Below are 21,361 nucleotides of genomic sequence, written 5' to 3'. Positions count from 1 at the left end.
GAGAATCTAGGACCAGAGGGCACAGCCTCAGAATAGAGGGGCATCCATTTTAAACGTGATGAGAAGGAATTTCTTTAGCCATGAGGTGGTGAATCTGTGGAATTCATTGCCATAGATGGATGTGGAAGCCAAGTCATTGGGTATATTTAAATGGAGATTGATAGTTTCTCAATTACAAACATAGTACAGCTGTCAAAACTTAAGGGAAGAAGGCACGAGAATGAGTTTGGGAGGAAAAATAAATCAGCCATGATGGGGTGGCAGAGCAGTTTCAATGAGCCCAACAGTTTAATTTGGTCCTATGTCTTATTGTCTTATAGAAATCTATAACATATCCTTGCAGTATACTGTAGTTCACAATACCACAGAAATTACCCTAACCATGCTTCTCACGCCTTCTCTGCAACTTTAAACCATTTTTTCTCTTTTCCTTGGTTCTGACAAGACCTGTCAATGGCCTGATTGTTGACTCTGTTTTTTCTTTCCACAGATGCTGCCTGGTCTGCAGAATGTTTCCAGCATTTTGCTTTAACATCATCAAACAGCCATTTGGCTCTACCCCCCCGCCCACACTAACAGAACATCACCGATGTTGGCGTCATTTGTGAACCTTCCTACCTTCATATTGTTAATGCAAATATCAAACATCAGGACTCCCAGCACTAATCTTGTGATACACCGGTAGTTATTGTCAGGTAATCACAAAACCGCTTGACTATTACCCTCTGCTTCCTATCATCAAGCCAGCCATGGAACTCAGTTGCCAAGTTTCTCTGGATTTCATGGGCTCTTACCTTTTAGACCACACTCACAAGTTGAACGTTGTCAAAGGTCATACTGAAGTCCACGTAACGTAACTGCCACACGCTACTGTACTCCAGCTTTGACAGTTCAAGAAGGTGGCTCACTATCATTTTCTTAAGGGAAATTAGTAATTAGAACAGTATAGACAATTTGGCCTATGATGTTGTCCCGACCTTTTAACTTACTCCAGGATCAATCTAACCCTTCACTCCCACATAGCCCTCTCATTTATTTCTTGCACATGCCTATCTAAGACCATCTTAAATGTCTCTAATGTATCTGGCTCTACCACCACCCCTGGCACTGCGTTTCATTCACTTACTCTCTGTAAAAACACTACCTCTGAAATTTGCCCTATACTTTCCACCAATCACCTTAAAATTATGCCCTTTCGTATTAGCCATTGCCACCCTGGGGGAAAAAGTCTCTGGACGTCCACTCTATCATTCCTCTTATTACCTTGTACAACTCTATCAAGTAGCTTCCCATCCTCCATCGCTCCAAAGATAAGAGCTCTAGCTGGCTCAATCTATCCTCATAAGATATGCCCTCTAATCCAAGCAGCATCCTGGTAAATCTCCTCTGCACCCTCTCTAAAGCGTCCATGTTATTCCTATAATGAGGTGACCAGAGCCGAATGTAGAACAATGCAAACATAAGGAAATCTGCAGATGCTGGAATATCAAGCAACACACATAAAAATTGCTGGTGAACGCTGCTGGCCAGGCAGCATCTCTAGGAAGAGGTACAGTCGACATTTTGGGCCGAGACCCTTCGTCAGGACTAACTGAAAGAAGAGATAGTAAGAGATTTGAAAGTGTGAAGGCTGAGGGGGAGATCCAAAATGATAGGACAAGACAGGAGGGGGAAGGGATGGAGCCAAGAGCTGAAAAGTTGATTGGCAAAAGGGATATGAGAAGATCATGGAATGGACAGGAGGCCTAAGGAGAAAGAAAGGGGGACCTCCCTCCCCTTTCTTGATCTTTCTGTCTCTATCTCTGGAGACAGCTTATCTACTGATGTCTACTATAAGCCTACGGACTCTCACAGCTACCTGGACTATTCCTCTTCTCACCCTGTCTCTTGCAAAAATGCCATCCCCTTCTCGCAATTACTCCGTCTCCGCCACATCTGCTCTCAGGATGAGGCTTTTCATTCCAGGAGGAAGGAGATGTCCTCCATTTTTAAAGAAAGGGGCTTCCCTTCCTCCACCATTAACTCTGCTCTCAAACGTATCTCTCCCATTTCACGCACATCTGCTATCACCCCATCCTCCCGCCACTCCACTAGGAATAGGGTTCCCCTTGTCCTCATCTACCACCCCACCAGCCTCCGGGTCCAACATATTATTCCCCGTAACTTCCGCTAACTCCAACGGGATCCCACCACTAAGCACATCTTTCCCTCGCCCCCACTCTCTGCTTTCCGCAGGGATCACACCCTACACGACTCTCTTGTCCATTCGTCCCCCCATCCGTTCCCACCGATCTCCCTCCTGGCACTTATCCTTGTAAGCGGAACAAGTGTTATACATGCCCTTACACTTCCTCCCTCACCACCATTCAGGGCCCCAGACAGTCCTTGCAGGTGAGGCGACACTTCACCTGTGAGTTGGCTGGGGTGATATACTGCGCCCGGTGCTCCCGATGTGGCCTCCTATATATTGGCGAGACCCAACGCAGGGTGGAAGATCATTTCGCTGAACACCTATGCTCTATCCACCAGAGGAAGCAGGATCTCCCAGTGGCCGCACATTTTAATTCCACGTCCCATTCCCATTCTGATATGTCTATCCACGGCCTCCACTACTGACAAGATGAAGCCACATTCAGTTTGGAGGAACAACACCTTATATTCCGTCTGGGTAGCCTCCAACCTGGTGGCATGAACATTGACTTCTCCAACTTTTGTTAATGCCCCACCTCCTCTTCGTACCCCATCTATTATTTATTTTTATTAATTTTTTCTCTCTCTCTCTCCCTGTTCTCCCTCTGTCCCTCTCACTATACTCCTTGCCCATCCTCTGGGCTTCCCCCCTCCCCCTTTCTTTCTCCCTAGGCCTCCCGTCCGTCCCATGATTCTCTCATATCCCTTTTGCTAATCAACTTTCCAGCTCTTAGCTCCATCTCTTCCCCCTCCTGTCTTCTCCTATCATTTTGGATCTCCCCCTCCCCCTCCCCCTCCCACTTTCAAATCTCTTACTCGCTCTTCTTTCAGTTAGTCCTGACGAAGGGACTCGGCCCGAAACATCGACTGTACCTCTTCCTATAGATGCTGCCTGGCCTGCTGCGTTCACCAGCAATTTTTACGAATGTAGAACAAACTAGGAACATAGAATAAACGATAATCCTATCAGCAATACCCAAAACTCAAAAACTAATATAAAACTAATTCACAGGGTACTTTAGAGGTTCTTTCATAAATCTAGACACATACAACACACCACTGCCACATTCTAGTCATATTTCTGATTGTTTCAGTTCCTGTTAATCCCTTTCAAATCTTGCATAAGGCAGACATAAGATCTAGGAACTCCTTCCCCAGTGACATGCCTCTTTATTCAAACTCTAGACACCCCATTCCCTGTGCCACGTGTTCCATCCTTTATTCCAGATATCCTCTAGATTCTAAAACTCTTTCATCCTACCTGAGCGCAACATCATGCCAAATCTGTAACCTTCTGCTTTCCTTCATTTCTAGAATCCATCAACTCCAGGCACTTAAACAACATGTGATCTCATTTACCCAGTACTTCTAATCAGCACAATTCTCACGATTTAATTTCCCCTCCTCATATGCCTCTAACCCCATTATTATCACACCCGATGACAATTGTACCAATGACAATCACTGAACACTGTGAAGTAAAAGGACAGCAGTATTTCACTTATTCAATCATAGTAAGTCACTTCATGATATTTCGTGCACTACTTATGACATATTAAAACAGCAATGGGTTAGTTTCTATCCTCCTGGCCATTAATCTGGATCACTTGCCTGATTTCAATGTACTTAAAATTAATAAGATGAAAATGAAACTGATTTGCTTTAAATAAATTATTGCCCGACTCTATTTATCCTCAGTATTTTTTTGCAGTTTCCACCACAACAATGACATACCCACTTGCAGTATCTCACAACTTAAGTTAAATGTGTAAATGTGCCACAACATCAATTACGACCATCTATCCTAGGTATCTGGGTATCTGTTCTCTGAAATCTTGCTTCAAATATACTCCTTCCAGTTTAAATAAAACTACTAAAACTGAATCCTTCCTCTTTATCTCTCATTTATTAATTATATATGACAACAAAGAACAAAAAAGATTGCAGTTTAGTGTAGTTATTTTAGGGCCTTAATTCTCTTAAAATGGAACACAATTTGGAAGAGAATAATTTGAACTCTCGTCCTCAGTGATGTTTTGTAGGAGCGCGCTGCTCTGCAGAGGCTGGTGTTTTCCTTGGTAGATCTGAAAATGCATTGGTGTTGCGTAGTTCATGATTACTTGTTGAATGAATGTGGCTTAGGAAGGGACTAGCCAGTTTTCCTTACTATCTCACTCCTAAAAGCTGTAAGTCATAAAAACAGAAGTGTACACAGATGTAGCGTGCCTCTACTGTTAGCATTCTCAGCAACCAAAAGGCCACAGGTTCATATTAACTCTAACAAACTGAGCACAACAAATCACAGTGATGCAATACTCAGGGAAGCAAGGAAGGTGTTTCCCCGGTTGAAGAGTCCAGAACAAGGATTCACAGTTTCAAAAATAAGGAAATAGGTCATTTACGAATGAGAAGAGGTCAGATTTTTTCACTCAGATGATAGCAAACTGAGGAAATTTTCTACTAAGCGCTATGTTTCCTTGAGTTTGTTCAAAGCAGAGACCCATGGATGTTTGGATACTAAAAGTATCAAGGGGAATGAAGGCAGTGCTGGAACATACTGTAATGCTTAGGTGGGAGATCAACCATGATCTTGCATGACAGAAGACATGTTTAAACTGGAGTTGCAGGGGGATGGGAACCAGAGTGCCAGAGCATATAGTGGAGAGGTTGTGGAGACAGATGTTGTTAAGACTTCAGTAAGGAATCAAAAGGTTGAGCATGGTGTGACTAATATTCTGAGCTGCATATATTTCAATGCAACAAGTATTGTAGGAAAGGCAGATGAGTGCAAGGCATGGATAAACAAGTGGAATTATGATATTGTATCCATTAGTGAGACTCGGTTGCAGAAGGGGCAGGACTGGCAGCTCAATGTTCTTGGGTTCCGTTGCTTTAGACGCAACAGAGCAGGCAAGTTTAAGTTGGTGTTACTAGTCAGCAAAAATATCATGGTAGTGTTCAGTCAGGACAGACTGAAGAACTCATCCAGGGAGGCATTATGGGTGGAGCAGAGGAATAAGAAAAGTATGACCACACTAATGGGAATACATTATAGAGCACCCAACAGCCCGTGGGATTTGGAGCGATCACAGGCTGTTGCAAGAAACAGAAGGTTGCTATAGTAAGTGATTTTACCTTTCCACATATTGACTGGGAATCCCATACTGTAAAGGGACTAGATGGGGCAGAGTTCGTTAATCAGTACATAGAAGTCCCAATGAGAGAGAGTGCAACAGTTGATCTGCTATTAGGGAATGAGACAGAGCAGATGACATAAGTTTGTGTAGGGGAACACTTTGCATCTAGTGATCATAATGTCATTAGTTTCAAAATAAGTATGGGAAAAAGATAGGTCTGGTCTGCGAGTTGAGATGCTAAATTGGAGAAAGGCCAATTCTGATGGTATCAGAAAGGATCTGGCAAGTGTGGATTGGAATAATTTGTTTTCTGGCAAAGGTGCACTTGGTAAGTGGGAGGCCTTTAAAAGTGACATTTTGGGGGTACAAAGCTTGTATGTGCCTGTCAGAATAACAGGTAAAGATAACACCTTTAAGGAACCTTGGTTTTCAAGAGATATTTAGGCTCTCGTTAAGAAAAATAGGAGATGCATGTAAGAACAAATGAAGAGAGAGATAGAGACCGTCAAATGCACTTCCCTCCAGTAGCAGTGAGCGAGAGGCTAGTAGATGGTGCCGAACACCCTCTTGCCTTCTGCACTCGCCTTGCTTTTTCAATCTTCCACGGCACTTTAATTGGCAAAGATCGGCAAGAAGTGGAGTCGATCATGGTCTCATGCCATCTCCAGGCTGCTTGGCCTCAAGGCCACACATTTCAATCAAAAGCCTTCCAGAACACACTCGGAGACAGCAAAGCACCAGATCTTTCAATCAGCCCAATAACACACCACTGAAATGTAGATTTCAGGCTCCAACAACAGCAGGACCATATTTGAAGATGTAAAAGAAGTGAAAGAAGTAGTTTGGTGAACCACGTGGAGGATGTCACCTTTGACCGTGCTGTTCACTGGCTTCAAAATTGGTCCTCTGGAATATCAGAATGCCAATCTATGCTTGGAGCCAAGAGAGATGGGGTAGATCTTAAATGGATTTTTGCATATCTGTATTTACTTGGGACACAGGTACATAGCCTATAGAAGTGAGGCAAAGCAGCAGCACAGTCATGGCCCCTATACAGATTACAGGGAAGGCCATGTTTGCTGTCTTGAGGCAAATTAGGGTGGATAAATCCCCAGGGCCTGACAAGGTATTCCCTCAGACCATGCGAGAGGCAAGTGCAGAAATTGCAGGGGCCCTAGCAGAGATACTTAAATCATCCTTAGCAACAGGAAAGTTGATGAAGGCAAGGCAGTGGATGTTGTCTACATGGATTTCAGTAAGGTATTTGACAAGGTCCCTCATGGGAGGTTGGTCAAGAAGATCGGCATTCAAGATGAGGTAGTAAATTGGATTAGATATTGGATTTGTGCGAGAAGCCAGAGAATGGTTGTAGATGGTTGCCTCTCTGACTGGAGCCTTTAATTAGTGGAGAGCTGCAGCGAATGGTGCTGGGTCCATTTTTGTTTGTCATTTACAGCAATGATCTAGATGATAATGTGGTTAACTAGATCAGCAAATTTGCAGATGACACTAAGATTGCATGGGTAGTGGACAGTGAGGAAGACTATCAAAGCTTGCAGCTGGATCTGGACCGGCTGAAAAAATAGGCTGAGAAATGGCAGATGGAACTTAACACAGGCAAGTGTGAGGTGTTGCACTTCGGTAGGACCAACCAGGATAGCTCTTATGCAGTGAACAGCAGAGCACTGAGGAGTGCAGCAGAACAAAGGTAGCTGGGAATACAGGTCCATAATTCATTGAAGGTGGCATCACAGGCAGATAGGGTCATAAAGAAAAATTTTGGCACTTTGGCCTTCATAAATCAAAGTATTGAGTACAGAACAAGAGAAAATCTGCAGATGTTGGAAATCCAAGCAACACACACAAAGTGCTGGAGGAACTCAGCAGGCAGCATCTATGGAAAAGAGTATAGTTGATGTTTTGGGCTGAGACCCTTCATCAGGACTGGAGAAAAAAAAAGATGAGGGGTCAGAGTTAGAAAGTGGGGTGAGGGGAAGAAGAAACACAAGGTGATAGGTGAAACTGGGAGCGAGGTGGCGAAGTAACGAGCTGGGAAGTTGATTGGTGAAAGAGATACAGGGCTGGAGAAGGGCGAGTCTAACAGGTGAGGACAGAAGGCCATGGAAGAAAGAAAAGGGAGAGAAGCACCGGAGGTGATGGGTAGATAAGGAGATAAGGTAAAAGAGGGAACAGGGAATGGGGAATGGTGAAGAGCGGCAGGCATTGCCAGAAGTTCAAGAAATCAATGTTCATGCCATCAGGTTGGAGGCTACCCAGACAGAATACAGGGTGTTGCTCCTCCAATCTGAGTGTGGCCTCATCGCGACTGTAGACAAGGTTATGGACTGATATGTCGGTATGGGAATGGGAAGTGGAATTAAAATGGGTGGCCATTGGGAGATCCTGCTTTTTCTGGTGGACTTGCCTGGCGAAGTGGTCTCCCAATCTACATTGAGTCTCACCAATATACAGGAGGCCACACAGGGAGCACCAGATACGTAGTTGACCTCAACAGACTCACAGGTGAAGTGTCGCCTCACCTGGAAGGACACTGGGGCTCTGAATGGTAGTGAGGCAGGAGGTGTAGAGCAGGGGTAGCACTTGTTCTGCTTGCAAGGATAAGTGCCAGGAGGGAGATCAGTGGGGAGAGACAAGTGGACAAGGAGTGGTGTGCTGTGTGTGTTGAGTACAGGAGATAGGATGTTATGTTGAAGTTGTATAAGATGTTGGTGAGGCCTAATATGGAGTTTTGTGTGCAGTTTTGGTCACTTACCTACAGGAGAGATGTAAATAAGGTTGAAACAGTGCAGAGAAAACTTACAAGGGTGTTGGCAGGTTTGGAGGACCTGTGTTATAAGGAAAGATTGAATAGGTTAGGACTTTATTTCTTGGAATGTAGAAGACTGAGGGGAGACTTGGTAGAGGCATACAGAATTATGAGGGGTATAGATAAGGTAAATGCAAACAGGTTTTTTCCACTGAGGTTGGGTGTGACTATAACTAAAGGTCATGGGTTAAGGGTGAAAGGTGGAAAGCTTAAGGGGAACATGAGGGGAAACTTCTTCACTCAGAGGGTCATTAGTGTGTGGAATGAGCTGCCAGCGCAAGTGGTGCATGCAAGCTCGATCTCAATGTTTAAGAGAAGTTTGGATAGGTGCATGGATGGTAGGGGTATGGAAGGCTATGGTTCCAGTGCAGGGATGGGACTAGGCAGTTTAAATGGCTCGGCATAGACTGGATGGGCTGAAGGGCTGGTTTCTGCACTGTACCTTTCTATGACTCAATGACTTGAAGGACCTGTTGGCCTACTGCTGCTCCTACTTGTTAAGCTAATGTTTTGTTTCCAAGTAGAATGATGGGATGGGGGGTGTATTTCCTCAAAACTTAAAAAAAAGATGTGATTTTTCATGTGATCTTCACAAAAATTTGATGGTACTTGCACAGTTGCAATATCTGTTGCTAACAGAATGAATCAACATATCTTGCTGGTTGCTGAAAATTACTGACACATTTATTCATAAGTAGTTGCGGAAAATACTCAAAGCCTGAACAAGAAAGCAACTATTCAGTCAGTCCCCGCAGGAGGAACTACGGAATAAAACGATGCAGAGCCGTTCACCTCTGATAGGGAGCAACGTAGAAGACGCAGGATGGGAAGTTGCAGAATGACTAACCTTTAAATCAGTCTCACATCCTTGTGTAAAATTCAGAGAAGTTGCAGGAAAGAGAGGGTGGGGAATAACGGGGGGAGGGGAGCAGCGATGACAGACGGAATCATCAGCGGTGATAGCGACACTCTCCAGTTCGGGCCGCTCCGGGAGAGCAGTCTGCCGAGCGCGCGTGCGCGCGCCTGCCACCGCGCTCGAGAGCACCACCGTGACGCCGCTTGGCGCGCGCGCTTCCGGGTCTGAGCGACGGGGAGGGCGGGAGCCGGGGCTCGCGGTAGTCCCGCCCTTCTCTCTGTTCCTCCACACCTACCTCACATGGTTTGTGTGTGTCCTGTCCGCCTCGGCGGGGCTTCGCTAGTTCAGCGCCGCGCTTGCTTTCTTTTCCCCCTCTGGTTGGTAGAGAAGGAAGCTTCAACGAAGCATTGCGTTGGGTCCCTTTGAAAAATTTGGCGTGTTTTTATTTTGTATTTTGCGCGTGTTCAGCGTGTCTTGCGTCTTTTTGCCAACCTGGATGCAGCTGCAGGATTCTGCAGCGCGAGTCTTCATGAGCAACCCGCACCAATCAGAGGTTTCAAGGCATACGAGGGTCACCAGCCTGTCACTATGGTTAAATGTCTTGTTTAATGGTTGAGGTACGTATGGTGGACGCTTCAAGGTGAGGAGGAGGCAATAAATATACGTATTTTTTTCGGGGGTGTTTGCTAGAGGTTGCTTCTGGTGCTTTTAAAGTGACGTGTGAATAGGTTTCTATTGAAAATTGTGCATTTGCCAGGTTTCTAAAGGAATGCATTTCCCCGTTAATAAACTGAACAGATGACTGTAAGTGCATGAATAGTGTATGTGAGTGACCTGACCCAGTGGTGACGAGCATGCCTTGGCGCTGGGACTTTTAAAGTCATTTAATTTGTTGGCAGTCGCCCGGCTTCCCAAGCTTCTGAATTTGGTGTCACTGAGCACGACAATGCCAAAGAAGTTCAAATGCATTTTTTAAAAACTGCATTTTCCTATCATTTCTTAACCTCGCATTTATGGGGAAATTTTCGCGTGTTTAGTTGGGTCTCTTGGCGTAATAGCTACCGGAGTGAAGGCTTACTCAGGGCGTTTGGTTTACGTCGACGAACTCTTCTGCAGAAGATCCTCAGATATTTCCAGCACGAAGTATACAGAATTCTGATTCTTGCTACTAACAATGTTTTTATATGGGAGGTTGTGAGATGTTTTGTGAGCATGATACAACGGGCACGATTTTATTCTGTGAAAGTGAATGTCACGAGAGCCTCTTCGCTAATGCCATAAATAGAACGGAATCGCTAAGGCATGATAACTTGATGAATTATTTCTATGCTGTTAATGTTTTTGAGATTTATTTAAATATCGGGTTCAACATTTTTTCGCAGTGAATGTTGTCACTTTGTGTCATCGATGAAGCAGAAACTAGGGTGTGCTTCTACTACTGTGCAGGTTCCCTCTGGGCAGTATTTTGTTTGTACTACCTGACGCCAAGTTCGAATTATCTAACGTGACGGGCTTTGATAACACGTGCAGTGTGCCTGCGCTCTAAACATTTAATAAGTTATTGATACATTTCGAATATGCAGGGCACTAAAGGGATCATTTGTGCATTTTTTAATCCAGCTTTTGCATTGGAATTATGGAATCTCATACTTGTGGTGCTCTAAGGATAGCTCTTTAGACGTCGTGCACCATTGCTCTCCGTAGTTGGGTTTGGACTTTAACCCATAGAATGTTATTTTTGAATTGCTACAATGGTTCAAACATCTAAGCTGATGGGTGCAATATTGCTTTGTGTGCATATTATTGCTGTTATCGTTTGGTAATTCCTTTTTGGTGTTTTAGCATCTGTGTCAACACTAGGTTTGAGGTCTTATTAAGTGGATGAAAAGGGAACTCAAACTAATAATTAAAGCTTTTGTTGTTTTAATTTGGTAAATGTGATCTGGTGTGGTAGAACAAAATGATGCAGATTTGTTGTGGTCTTGCCATTGCTAATGTCAACCACATTGCTCTGGGAATTTGCCAAGAAAGGTCGTGCACAGTTTCTAGGAGGGCAGGAGCATTGGATAGGACTGGCATCTGTGAGCTGGTGTTTTGACTTCTAGAGCTGGATGAAAAACCTAACTGACAGAGACTGCCTGGTCACTTGTGGCCAAGTAGGTAGCTGGGGGAAATAGGGAATAATAAACCTCAAAGATCTATGAAGGATCTGTATGAATGACCTGGGAATACCTAATCCCTTATGTCCATTCAATTTTGTAGCCACTAATGAAGCATTATATATTTTAAAAATATTTTAACTGGTGCCTGCAGTGATTGAGTTCTGTATCATTCATTTAAAACAAAATCTTTTGCACTATATTTTAAATTCTTGTAACCCTTTGCATTCTGAACATGAATGTGACTTATTTAGAGGAGAAAGAATTAAATTTTCTTTTTATAGTTGCTCCACGCCTACTAGTAGGCAGAAGAAAATGTTAGAATGCGTTTGGGTTTCTTATTCATTTAATTAAGATGATTGATCACTTGATGTCTTCTGCTCTACAATTCATTGAGCTCTGGGGAAACTAGGTATTTAAAAAAAAGTGTTAGCTTTTGGTTAAGGGAACTGATATGGTCATGCAATGTTTATTTTGCATAATCATCTAAAAAACCTGGGACTAATACTGGAATTATAAATATTATTGGTCTCCCTCTCTGTTTGAAAATTCGTATTCATTACTTTTTTTGGGAAAAGCATTGGGGGAAGAGAGTGAAATATTAATAAGTGTGAAAATACCATGTGGTTCATAAGTCCTTTTGGGAAGGGATGGCATTTTTTTTTCAGCCTGGCTCAATTATGACTCAAGTCGCATGGTTTACTCTTAACTGGTACCTTAAACAATCTGCCTGTTACTTAAAGATGGGCAATAAATTCAATATCTCAGGAAGGAAATGGAAAATGAATATATTATTATCTATTTAAGTCAGTTATAGTATAACTAGACGCAGAAAAGGAATTCATAAACCATGCTTCAGCAATGTTTTGTTTCAAATTCAGACCACCCCCTATTGTATTAGGATGATTTACTTCATAACTTCTACACAGGCAATCCCTGTGACCTCTGAGTAAAGATTCCACTTTGTATTCTGTTGCATGCAGTTCTGTTTTACACCTGACTTCATTGCGATTTGGAATGAGCCTGACAAAACTCATTTCACGTTAGTTTCTTAAGAGTCAGGAAGCTGTTTTTGTTAATTAATCTGTGTGAGATTTGAATCTACTCTTCTAATTTGCAAGAATTTATTCTGACATCAGTTTCTTTAGGGCATTCACAGACATAATTTTTATTAAATCTGCAAAGAGCCTAACAAAGCTACTGAAAAGTTCATGCCTATCATTAAGTTCTGCTTTTATACTCAATCTAACAATTATCAATGGTTAAATGTTATACATTTTGCATGCAAAATTGAGTCTAATAATTGTAGCGTGAAGTAGCATAAATAATTTGCCACAACCTTTATGTTTTTGTGACATTTTGTTTTGAAAAATCCAGTGCTTTATATCACAAAAGTAATTATTGTTTGGTGCTTAAATATTTTTAATAGATTACGGGTTGAAAACACTAGAAATCTTGTTTATGCAAAAAAGGAAGCTACAGCTAGTTCCTTCCCTCCCCCTTTACATGCGTACTTCCTGACATCATGACGCACTATTTTGGCAACTGCCTCACTGTCCAAAAATGTACTGTATTGGGACACACGAAAAACAAATCAGTTTAGCATGGCATTTCTCATGATTACCTGTGTGAAGTCGAGTAAGATTTTGTTCATCAGTAATTTCTACATAATCTGTTTAATTTTAAAACTTTTTACATTCTATGTAAGTACTGTTTGTGTCAATTAAGCAGTTAATTAAATACTTGATATGAAAATCCTCAAAACACTACCTTGCTTTCCATGATCAATGGTCATTTTACCACATCAGTGATAATCATGAAAGTCAGTCTTGGCCAAATTTAAACTAAATCTAGGTGGGGGGGGAGAATTAAGAGTTGAAAACCTTGCTTGAATAACATGCATGCAAAGGCAACAGCAGGTGGCTTTTGCATTGTAACAGGAGTTGTGTGTCCACAGGCTTCTTTCCCAAACCGGACTATGTAAAGGCATAGTTGATTTAATGTTGATGTATACAAAAGAAACAATGTTAAACGTATTTAAAAAGCTGACATAAATCAGAGTGAAATAATGACAGATGTATTTAGAATTCAAATGTACAAACTAAAAAAACCTGTAATATTGAGTTTAAAAAGTAAATGTAATTGTTTCTATAGTGGCATGATTGCAATAGTGCTGCCTCCTCTACCTGTGCAGAGCTCAACAAGTTTATTGGTTTTGCTCCAAATTTCCACCTCGTTCTCACTTTCACTTGCTTAGTCACCGACTCTCTTCTGTACCTCCCTGTCTCCGTCTCGGGACATAAGCTCGCCACTATAATTCATTACAAGCCCGTCACTATAATTCATTACAAGCCTACCAACTCCCACGGTTACCTTGATTACCCTACCTCCTGTAAGGGCTCTATTCCATTCTCTGTCTCTGTCGTGCTTGCTCCAGTGATGAGACTTTATGTATACATGCCTTTTGTTAAGTTTTCCTTCTTTCTGGACCATGGCTTCCCCTCAACCGTTGTTAACAAATCCATTGACCAGATCTCATTCATTTCCCACACCTCTGATATCGCCCACTTTCCTCTGGGTCAGAACAAAAATAGAGCTCCCTTGGTCCTCTATTTCTGTCTTTGCAGTTTCCACCGGGAGGTGGATGTGCTGATGGCATACAGGAGGCTTTGGGGTGGAGGGGGTGTGGGGTGTGTAAGTGAATCATTGCTTCACTTGGAAAGCAATGATTCACTTGCAATTTTTTTCCAATCTAATGTACTGAATTTGGTCGTCACAATGTGGCCTCCTCTGCACTGAAGAATTCAAAAGCAGATTGTGTGGTCGCTTTGCAGTGCATCTGCATTCAGTCTGTGGGGTGACATTGAGCTTCCTGTTGCGTGCTACTTTAATTCTCCATCCCAATTCCCCCACTCTGACTTGTTAATCTGTGGCTTCTTGCAATAAAGTCCAGCACAAGTTTGAAGCATGACTGCTCACCTTCTATTCAGGCATCTTCCAGCCTTCTGGACTCAATATTTGAAACCGCGTGTCTCTAGAGATGCGGCTTGTTAGCCTCTCACTAACAGCCACTGGACTCAATGGTGAGAAAAGCACCTTTCACAAACTCCGCATGTCTTGGAAGTTCGGATGCCTCAACCGTCCGAACCCTGATCTGTGGGAATACTGTGTAAATTCTGTACTACAATTAGCCTTTGGCAAGAAATAACAGACAATTATAAAGCAAGTATATTTACAAAGGTTAGCTTTATCGAACAGCAAGGAAAAAAAATAATAAAATGGGTCCAATACAGTTAATCCAGTCCAAATGTGCACACAAATTGGAGCTCATCTTGAAGTTGTCTTTAACTTGTGTGCTGGATCCATGGTCTGTGTGAAAGCGCACAGCACCTTTTGAATGTTGCCCAAAATCCATCTCAAATAAATGGGCTCCACCACAGGAATATTGGTCCTTCCTCGAAGTCGTTCATCTGCACAAAGCTGCTTGTGCAAGACGAACTTCATCCTCAGCTATCTTCCCTCCTGTCTTCTCCTAGCTCCCACCAAAAAGACGCCGACCGACACCAGTGTACGCCACGAAAACCTCTCCGCCTAGCGTTCTCCCAATTCCACCATCCTGATTGGCTGACACAACATAGGCTCTTATCTTTAGCTCAAACCCAAACATACTAAAAGCAGAACAGACTGCACTTACAGAACTGCTAAAAAGAAATGCCTACAGCATGGCAGTAAAAATCATAACCAGGGCGTTATATATTGAATTCTACAATTTAAGGTAACAATTTCTTTGTCTGCATTTGTGTTCCATCTGATGTTGGCGGAGTTTATTTGTTTTTGCTCTTTTCTATTCACTCTGGGAGTGGTGGATATGACCTGCTAGGCATGGCTTTGTGTTCTTCATTTCATAGTTCCTGTGATCTTTTGTCTGTGTTCTCACTCTATCTTATTCTTTGGTCAAATAACCTCATTTACATCTTATCTGCATGGTCACTACTGTTTTTGCAATATCTAAGACCCCCCCCCCTCCCACCACCACCACCACCCTCCCTGCAGCTTAATGAGCTTACTTTTGTCTCTTTTTCAGTTCTGATGAAGCATCTCTGATCTGAAACTTTGACTCTGTTTCTCCTCCCACAGATGTAACCTGACCCACTGTACGTTTCCAGTATTTTCTACTTGTTTCCTTTACTTCCTACCCCTGCCTCCCCCACAACCCTCAGGTAATCTTCTAAATCTTCAAGCTATTGATCTCACTGTACCACTTTTTCCATTTTCCAATAAAGTTTACATAATGGAGTGGAGATGAGTCACCAATAATTCCAAGCTATTCATTGGATAATAATCCTCAGACTCTATCTTTCCAGAAATAGACACTTATGTGGAAAGGTGGCAGAGGTGGTTACTCATATTTTTTTAAAGAAAACATCTGAATGCGTATCATTGGCTGCAGACCAAGTGTTGGTAAATGGGATTGTTACGGATAAGTACTTGATGGCTATCATAAAAATGGAAGGTCTGTTTCTGTGCTGTCTGACATGCTGCAAAATGACTTGGAGTAAAACATCAAAGAGTGACCTATTCAGTGGAACAACGAAAAGTACAATGCATGTTTGAAGGCCAAGTGGTGGAAAGTGTTGCAAAGCAAGATGCAACATACCACGGTGGTAGACCATGAATAAAGTCTCAAAAAAAACATAAATTGCATCATGAGATAAATGACTTGAAATTTGACCTTTGAACTCTTTAAAGTAATTGTTCAAAAGTTTGTTGATGTAAGTTATTCTGAGTGTATGCAATTTCATATGGAGTCTTGCTCTCCGATCTTGGCAATATAGTTGCAAATGTTTCGTCAGCATACAAGGAGACATCATCAGTGCGCTGTTAATGTCTCATTGTGTGGTGATGAAATGTTTACAAGTAAATTGCCAAGATCAGAGAGCAACTCAACCCAACTATCTATCAACCACCTGAGCTACAGATTTTCTGAAGTTTTGCTTGCATTTTGTAAGTTGTTTTCTTCATGCAGCAGACAAGCTCAGGGTCTCATAACCATTTCTGCTTACCTTTTGGTGAAGCTTTTGTTAGCAAGCCTATTGAACAAGTAGTTTCCCAACTCTGTTATACTGGGATATTCACAATTTTCATCAAGTGACAACAAAAGGATGGTAATTCGTTTCCCTGTTTGACTTCTGTCGAGAGCTTGAAGGTGATTTCTGATGGCTCAAAGCAATTTTAGTGAAGAACCCTGTGTAGTTTGGGGGCTAGGCAATGCAGTTTGGAAAGGGGAAAAAGCCCATTGTTACACTCTTGCTGATGTCATTGGGGTGAATTTCATACACAGAACTGTTTCTACATCTAATGAAAATCCCACTGGACCATCAGAAGTAAAATTTCATCACAGGTGCTCAGAAGCCCGGATTTAACTGTAGTCCAAGTTAACCATATTTTTAGTTAAATAACACTTTCTTTTCCACCCCTCCCCATACCCCAAGTGTTCAGATAACAGATTTCTAGGTTTAATAGGCAAGGCATTAGAAGAAATATTGAGATTAAAGACAGAGCAATTGACACCCGAGAATCTTACAGAGATAGTACAGCCGTTGACTGAGTGTTTTCCAAAACTCATTGGATTCCAGGAAAGTACCAGTGGATAATTAGACTGCAAATGTATTTCCATTATTCAAGAGGGGTGGAATAGAAGCAAAATTGGCTTGTTAACCTGAAAGCCAGTTGTAAACAATGCTAGCGTCTATAATCATCTTGTCATACCACACCGAGATGCAGTTTGTGAGTATGCTCTCAATGGTACAGCGGTAAAAGTCCGTCAGTATCCTGGGACAGAGGTGAGCTTTCTTGATGCTCCACAGGAAATAAAGGCACTTTTGCACCTTTTTGACCAGGATGGAGGAGTTCAGAGACCAGGTGAGATCCTTGGAAATGTGGACTCCAAGGAATTTGAAGCTTGATACACGCTCCAGTACAGCTCCATTGATGTAGATGAGTGTGGCTCCTAGCTTGCCTGAAGTCCACAATGATCTCCTTAGTCTTCTGGGTGTTAAGGGCCAGGTTGTTGTCGGCACACCACGCGGCCAGGTGCTGGACCTCATCCCTGTAGGCCGTCTCGTCATCCCCTCTGATCAGGCCACCACCGTGGTGTCATCTGCGAACTTGATTATGGAGTTAGAACCATGTACAGGAACGCAGTCATAGGAGTACAGAAGAGGGCTCAGCATCCGGTGGAGCACTCCTCCCCCACTCTCACCCGGTGTTCAGGATGAGAGTGGAGGAGGAGAGGTTGTCTAACTTAACTGATTGGGGTCTGTTAGTCAGAAAGTGCAGGGCAAGAAAGTATGGCAATTGTCCCATATCGGGCTGCAAAGCACTCCAGCGTGTGGTGAAAACTGCCCAGCAGATTATCGGTACCCAATTGCCCACTGTTGAGAACATCTACCATAAACACTGCCTGGGCAGGGCGAAAAACATTATCAAGGATGCATGTCACCCTAACTATGGACTTTTTACTCTCCTCCCATCTGGTAGGCGCTACAGGAGCCTCTGCTTCCGCACCAGCAGGCACAGGAAGAGCTTCTTCCCTGAGGCTGTGACCCTGCTGAACCTCACATCACAACGCTAAGCAATACTGCACCCATATTGTACTGTCTCAGTACTTTTATATTTGTGTGCTGTAGCACTTACTTTTTATTCACAGTTATTTTGTAAATAACACTATTCTTTGCATTTCTGGTTAGATGCTAACTGCATTTCATTGGCTTTGTATCTGTACTGGGCACAATAATAGTAAAGTTGAATCCAATCTAATCTAATATCGAGTCAACATAGTTTTATGCAGAGTAAATCCTGTTCTACTTGATTTACTTAAGTAATTTTGAGGATGTTTCAAGCAAAGTTGATACAGGGGAGCCTGTACTGGTTGTGTATTTGGATTTTTACAAGGCATTTGACAAGGTGTGATATTTAAGGCTGGTGCTCTGGACAAGAGCACATGGTATTAGTGCATGTGTACTGGTGTGGATTGCAGACTGGTCCATGTATAAAAGACAATTAAAATAAATGGAAACCAGAGGAATTCTGCAGATGCTGGAATTTCAAGCAACACACATAGAAGTTGCTGGTGAACGCAGCAGGCCAGGTAGCATCTCAAGGAAGAGGTAAAGTCGACGTTTCGGGCCGAGACCTTTGTCATTTTCAGGGTACAAAGATGTAAGTAGTGAACTAGTATGGCCCTTAATAACTTGTATTAGTGACTTAGTGATAAGGACAGGTATGATATGAAAATGGATGGAAAGGTATGTTGTGATGAGCATATTTAAACATTGCAACTATTTTAGATGGTTTGAGTAGGTGGAAAACTTGGAAAGAGGTTTTTAATGTGAGAAAGTGTGACATTATACATTTTGGTAAGCGAAATCTAGAGAATATTATCCAACTGAAGGAAGATTACAGGTAATGTAGATATTCTTGTGCATGAATTACAAGAAGTTAGGTGCAGAAAATTGCTTATTGACTATCGGTTCAGATGAATAAGAGCTAATTTTATAGCAACATCTAAGATTTTTAAGGGCAAGATAGTTCAATATTGATTCCACAAGTGGAGAGGTTGTAGTTACAAGTTAGGGGATAGTCATTTATATCTAAGCTACATAGGAACAACTTCAGAGTGGTGAATATCTGTAATTTTAAAAAATACTGATCCAATAGTTTGCATCTAGAGAATCCAGTAGTGTACTGGAGGAAGGTGCAGAGGCAGTGATGTATTGGGGTTTGAAATTGTGGGTGAGACCAGTGACAATGTTACTGGATTGAGGAGCTATTATAAGTCAGCATACATGAAGAGAAAATGGGAAGAGAATGAGGAGTGAATTAGGATATGGAAAACAAGTTTTAAAAAAAATACTTGCAATATACATGCTGTCACCAGTACTTTAAATTGTGATTCCTGCCACAACTATCAATGTAGATGCCATCTATTTCACCTCATATCTTACTCCCAGTAGCACTCGCAATTGATAGTCAATTCTGCTGGAAAATGATAATTGTACTAAGGAACACACACAAAACGCTGGAGGAACTCAGCAAGTCAGACAGCATCCATAAGGGGAATAAAGAGTCAATGTTTCATACCGAGACCCTTCATCAGGACTGGAAAGTTAAAGGTGGCAAAAACCAATTGATAATTGTACTAAAACTAAATTTTAATTGTGAATCTTTGTAGCTGCATTAGACAGATTACTTTCCATCCTAGTAATATATTGATTACTAATCAAAATGCATCTTTTAAAAATAATTAATGAGGGTTATTGCATTTTGACTTTCATAGAGTGCATATCATTCATCCTTAAATTGATTTTGCTGAAATGAAATAAAAGGATTTTTAAATGTTTCTTCAAAAAAGTATGGTCAATAAATTTATTCCCTATGCTAAGCTGCTTTACACTGTTCATTTTATAAGGAATTTTTTGGACTGATACTTGTGTAACATTCACTCGCAGTTCTTTCAGGGTGTTGGGGATTTATGTGGTTGTCTGCATTTCTCATTGTTATGTTTTGTAACTCCAAAGCATAAATCAATTGAAAGGAAAACAAGGGAGCCAGGAGATAAATTGTGTATGTTTGTTTTTACTTTCAGTGACATGCACACGTGAGGTGGTATGATGACGTATCCCATTTACATACTTTTACATATAACCTGTAATGAATTATTTAAACAATGCTTAATCAACTTGTTTACAATATTACTCAAATAAGTACTGAATTATTAAATAATACTTGATCACTGTGGAGACTTCCTTACTCTTGTAAGGAAAAATGTTATCTTATCGGGGTGGGTGTTATTCTGCTTGGCAGGTGATACTTGTAGCTGTGAAACAATCTCAGACTCTGGGGCCTTCTCCATAGTGGGTTTTAGGTGTTGGCTCTGAGACTCTAGGAAATGGTTCTGACTGCTCTGGCCACCTTTCATCTGGATGAATTGGCATTGTGAACAGCATATGGCAAGCATCACTGGCCAACGTGGATCGTAACGTGTGAGTGCAGTATCTGAATTCACCGTTTCCATTACCTTTTGGAGAGGCACCTCACACCACTTTGTCCATTTCCATTTCTTCCCAAACTGTAGTAATAAGTTTAAAGGGTGTAGCACAGTAGCCAGGTTTGGCAGGAGCCTATCGTGGTTGAAAATTCCTAAAAAGGACTGTAACTCTGACACAGCATTGGGGCATCTAGGACTGCCTGGATTTTCTCAGCACACTTGTGTAATTGTGTGTCAATGGTCTGACCATAGTATGTGGTGCTTGGTTAAAGAATTCACACTTGTTGCTTTGTGTTCTGAGCAATAATCTTATCTTTTTAACACCACCCTGAGATTTTGGAGATGTTCCTTGTCATCCTTACCAGTAGTAATTATGTCATCCACGTTACACTGGAAAGCCTTGCAGCACCTGATGCATAGTTCTAAGCCAGAATGCAGGTGCTACTCCAAAAATAAACCTGCTGTAGTGATTAAAGCCCTTTGTGAAGTTGATGGTGAGAAACACTTTGGACTCTTCCATCTTCATCTGCAGGTAGGCCTCAGCTAGGTCCACTTTGCTGAAGTATTTTCCTCCAGAAAGGGTTGCAAAGATATCTTCTATCCTAGGCAGACAGTATTAATCCATTTTCAGTACTGGGTTGATGGTGACCTTAAAATCAGCACATATCCTGACAGACCCATTTCTGTTGGCTACTAGGACCACTAGTGTTGCACATGGGTTCCACTCCACCTTGGAAAGAGTTCCTTCAGCCTTCATGTAGTCTGGCTCACTGGCTACTTTATTAAGGATGGTATAAGGAACTGGACAGACTTTGTAATTCTTGAGTGAGGCATTTTCATTTGACACTCTTTTTACCCCTGATGTGTCTGAGTTTTTTCGGTGCCATGCTTGAACTCTGCTGTGGCATCATCTTCTATCTATCTTAATTGTCTCTTTCAGTTGACTCTATTGCAAAATTTGTGGCATGCAGTTGGTGGATGGAGGCCCAATCAAGTTGTAGTTCTCAGCCAATCATGACCCAACAATGCTGGCCCTCCTATTTCTAAAACAAACGTGGATAATGGAGCTTGTTGATTGTTGTATTTCACTGTTATACATTTGTAAATGTCATTCTCACGGGAGTTATCTTTTCTCCGGTACAA

At 42.0% G+C, this 21,361-nt stretch overlaps 1 protein-coding gene across 3 annotated transcripts in view; it reads left to right on the top strand.

The window, feature by feature from the left end:
• The first annotated feature begins 9,279 nt into the window (after window positions 1–9,279).
• Window positions 9,280–21,361, top strand: part of LOC140191713 (3',5'-cyclic-AMP phosphodiesterase 7B-like) — a 169,029-nt gene continuing 156,947 nt past the window's right edge. The window contains exon 1 of one of the 3 annotated variants that reach the window (XM_072249398.1): window positions 9,280–9,627. In XM_072249398.1, the coding sequence (XP_072105499.1) occupies window positions 9,607–9,627 (21 nt within the window). In that variant the 5' untranslated portion in view covers window positions 9,280–9,606. Of the gene's footprint in view, window positions 9,651–9,936; window positions 10,154–21,361 lie in introns of those variants that run through there. The other 2 variants (XM_072249409.1, XM_072249381.1) reach the window with 2 other exon arrangements.

This window comes from Mobula birostris, chromosome 2, assembly GCF_030028105.1.
Source record: "Mobula birostris isolate sMobBir1 chromosome 2, sMobBir1.hap1, whole genome shotgun sequence".
Lineage (NCBI taxonomy): Eukaryota > Metazoa > Chordata > Chondrichthyes > Myliobatiformes > Myliobatidae > Mobula > Mobula birostris.
This window is presented reverse-complemented; position numbering and strand designations above follow the sequence as displayed.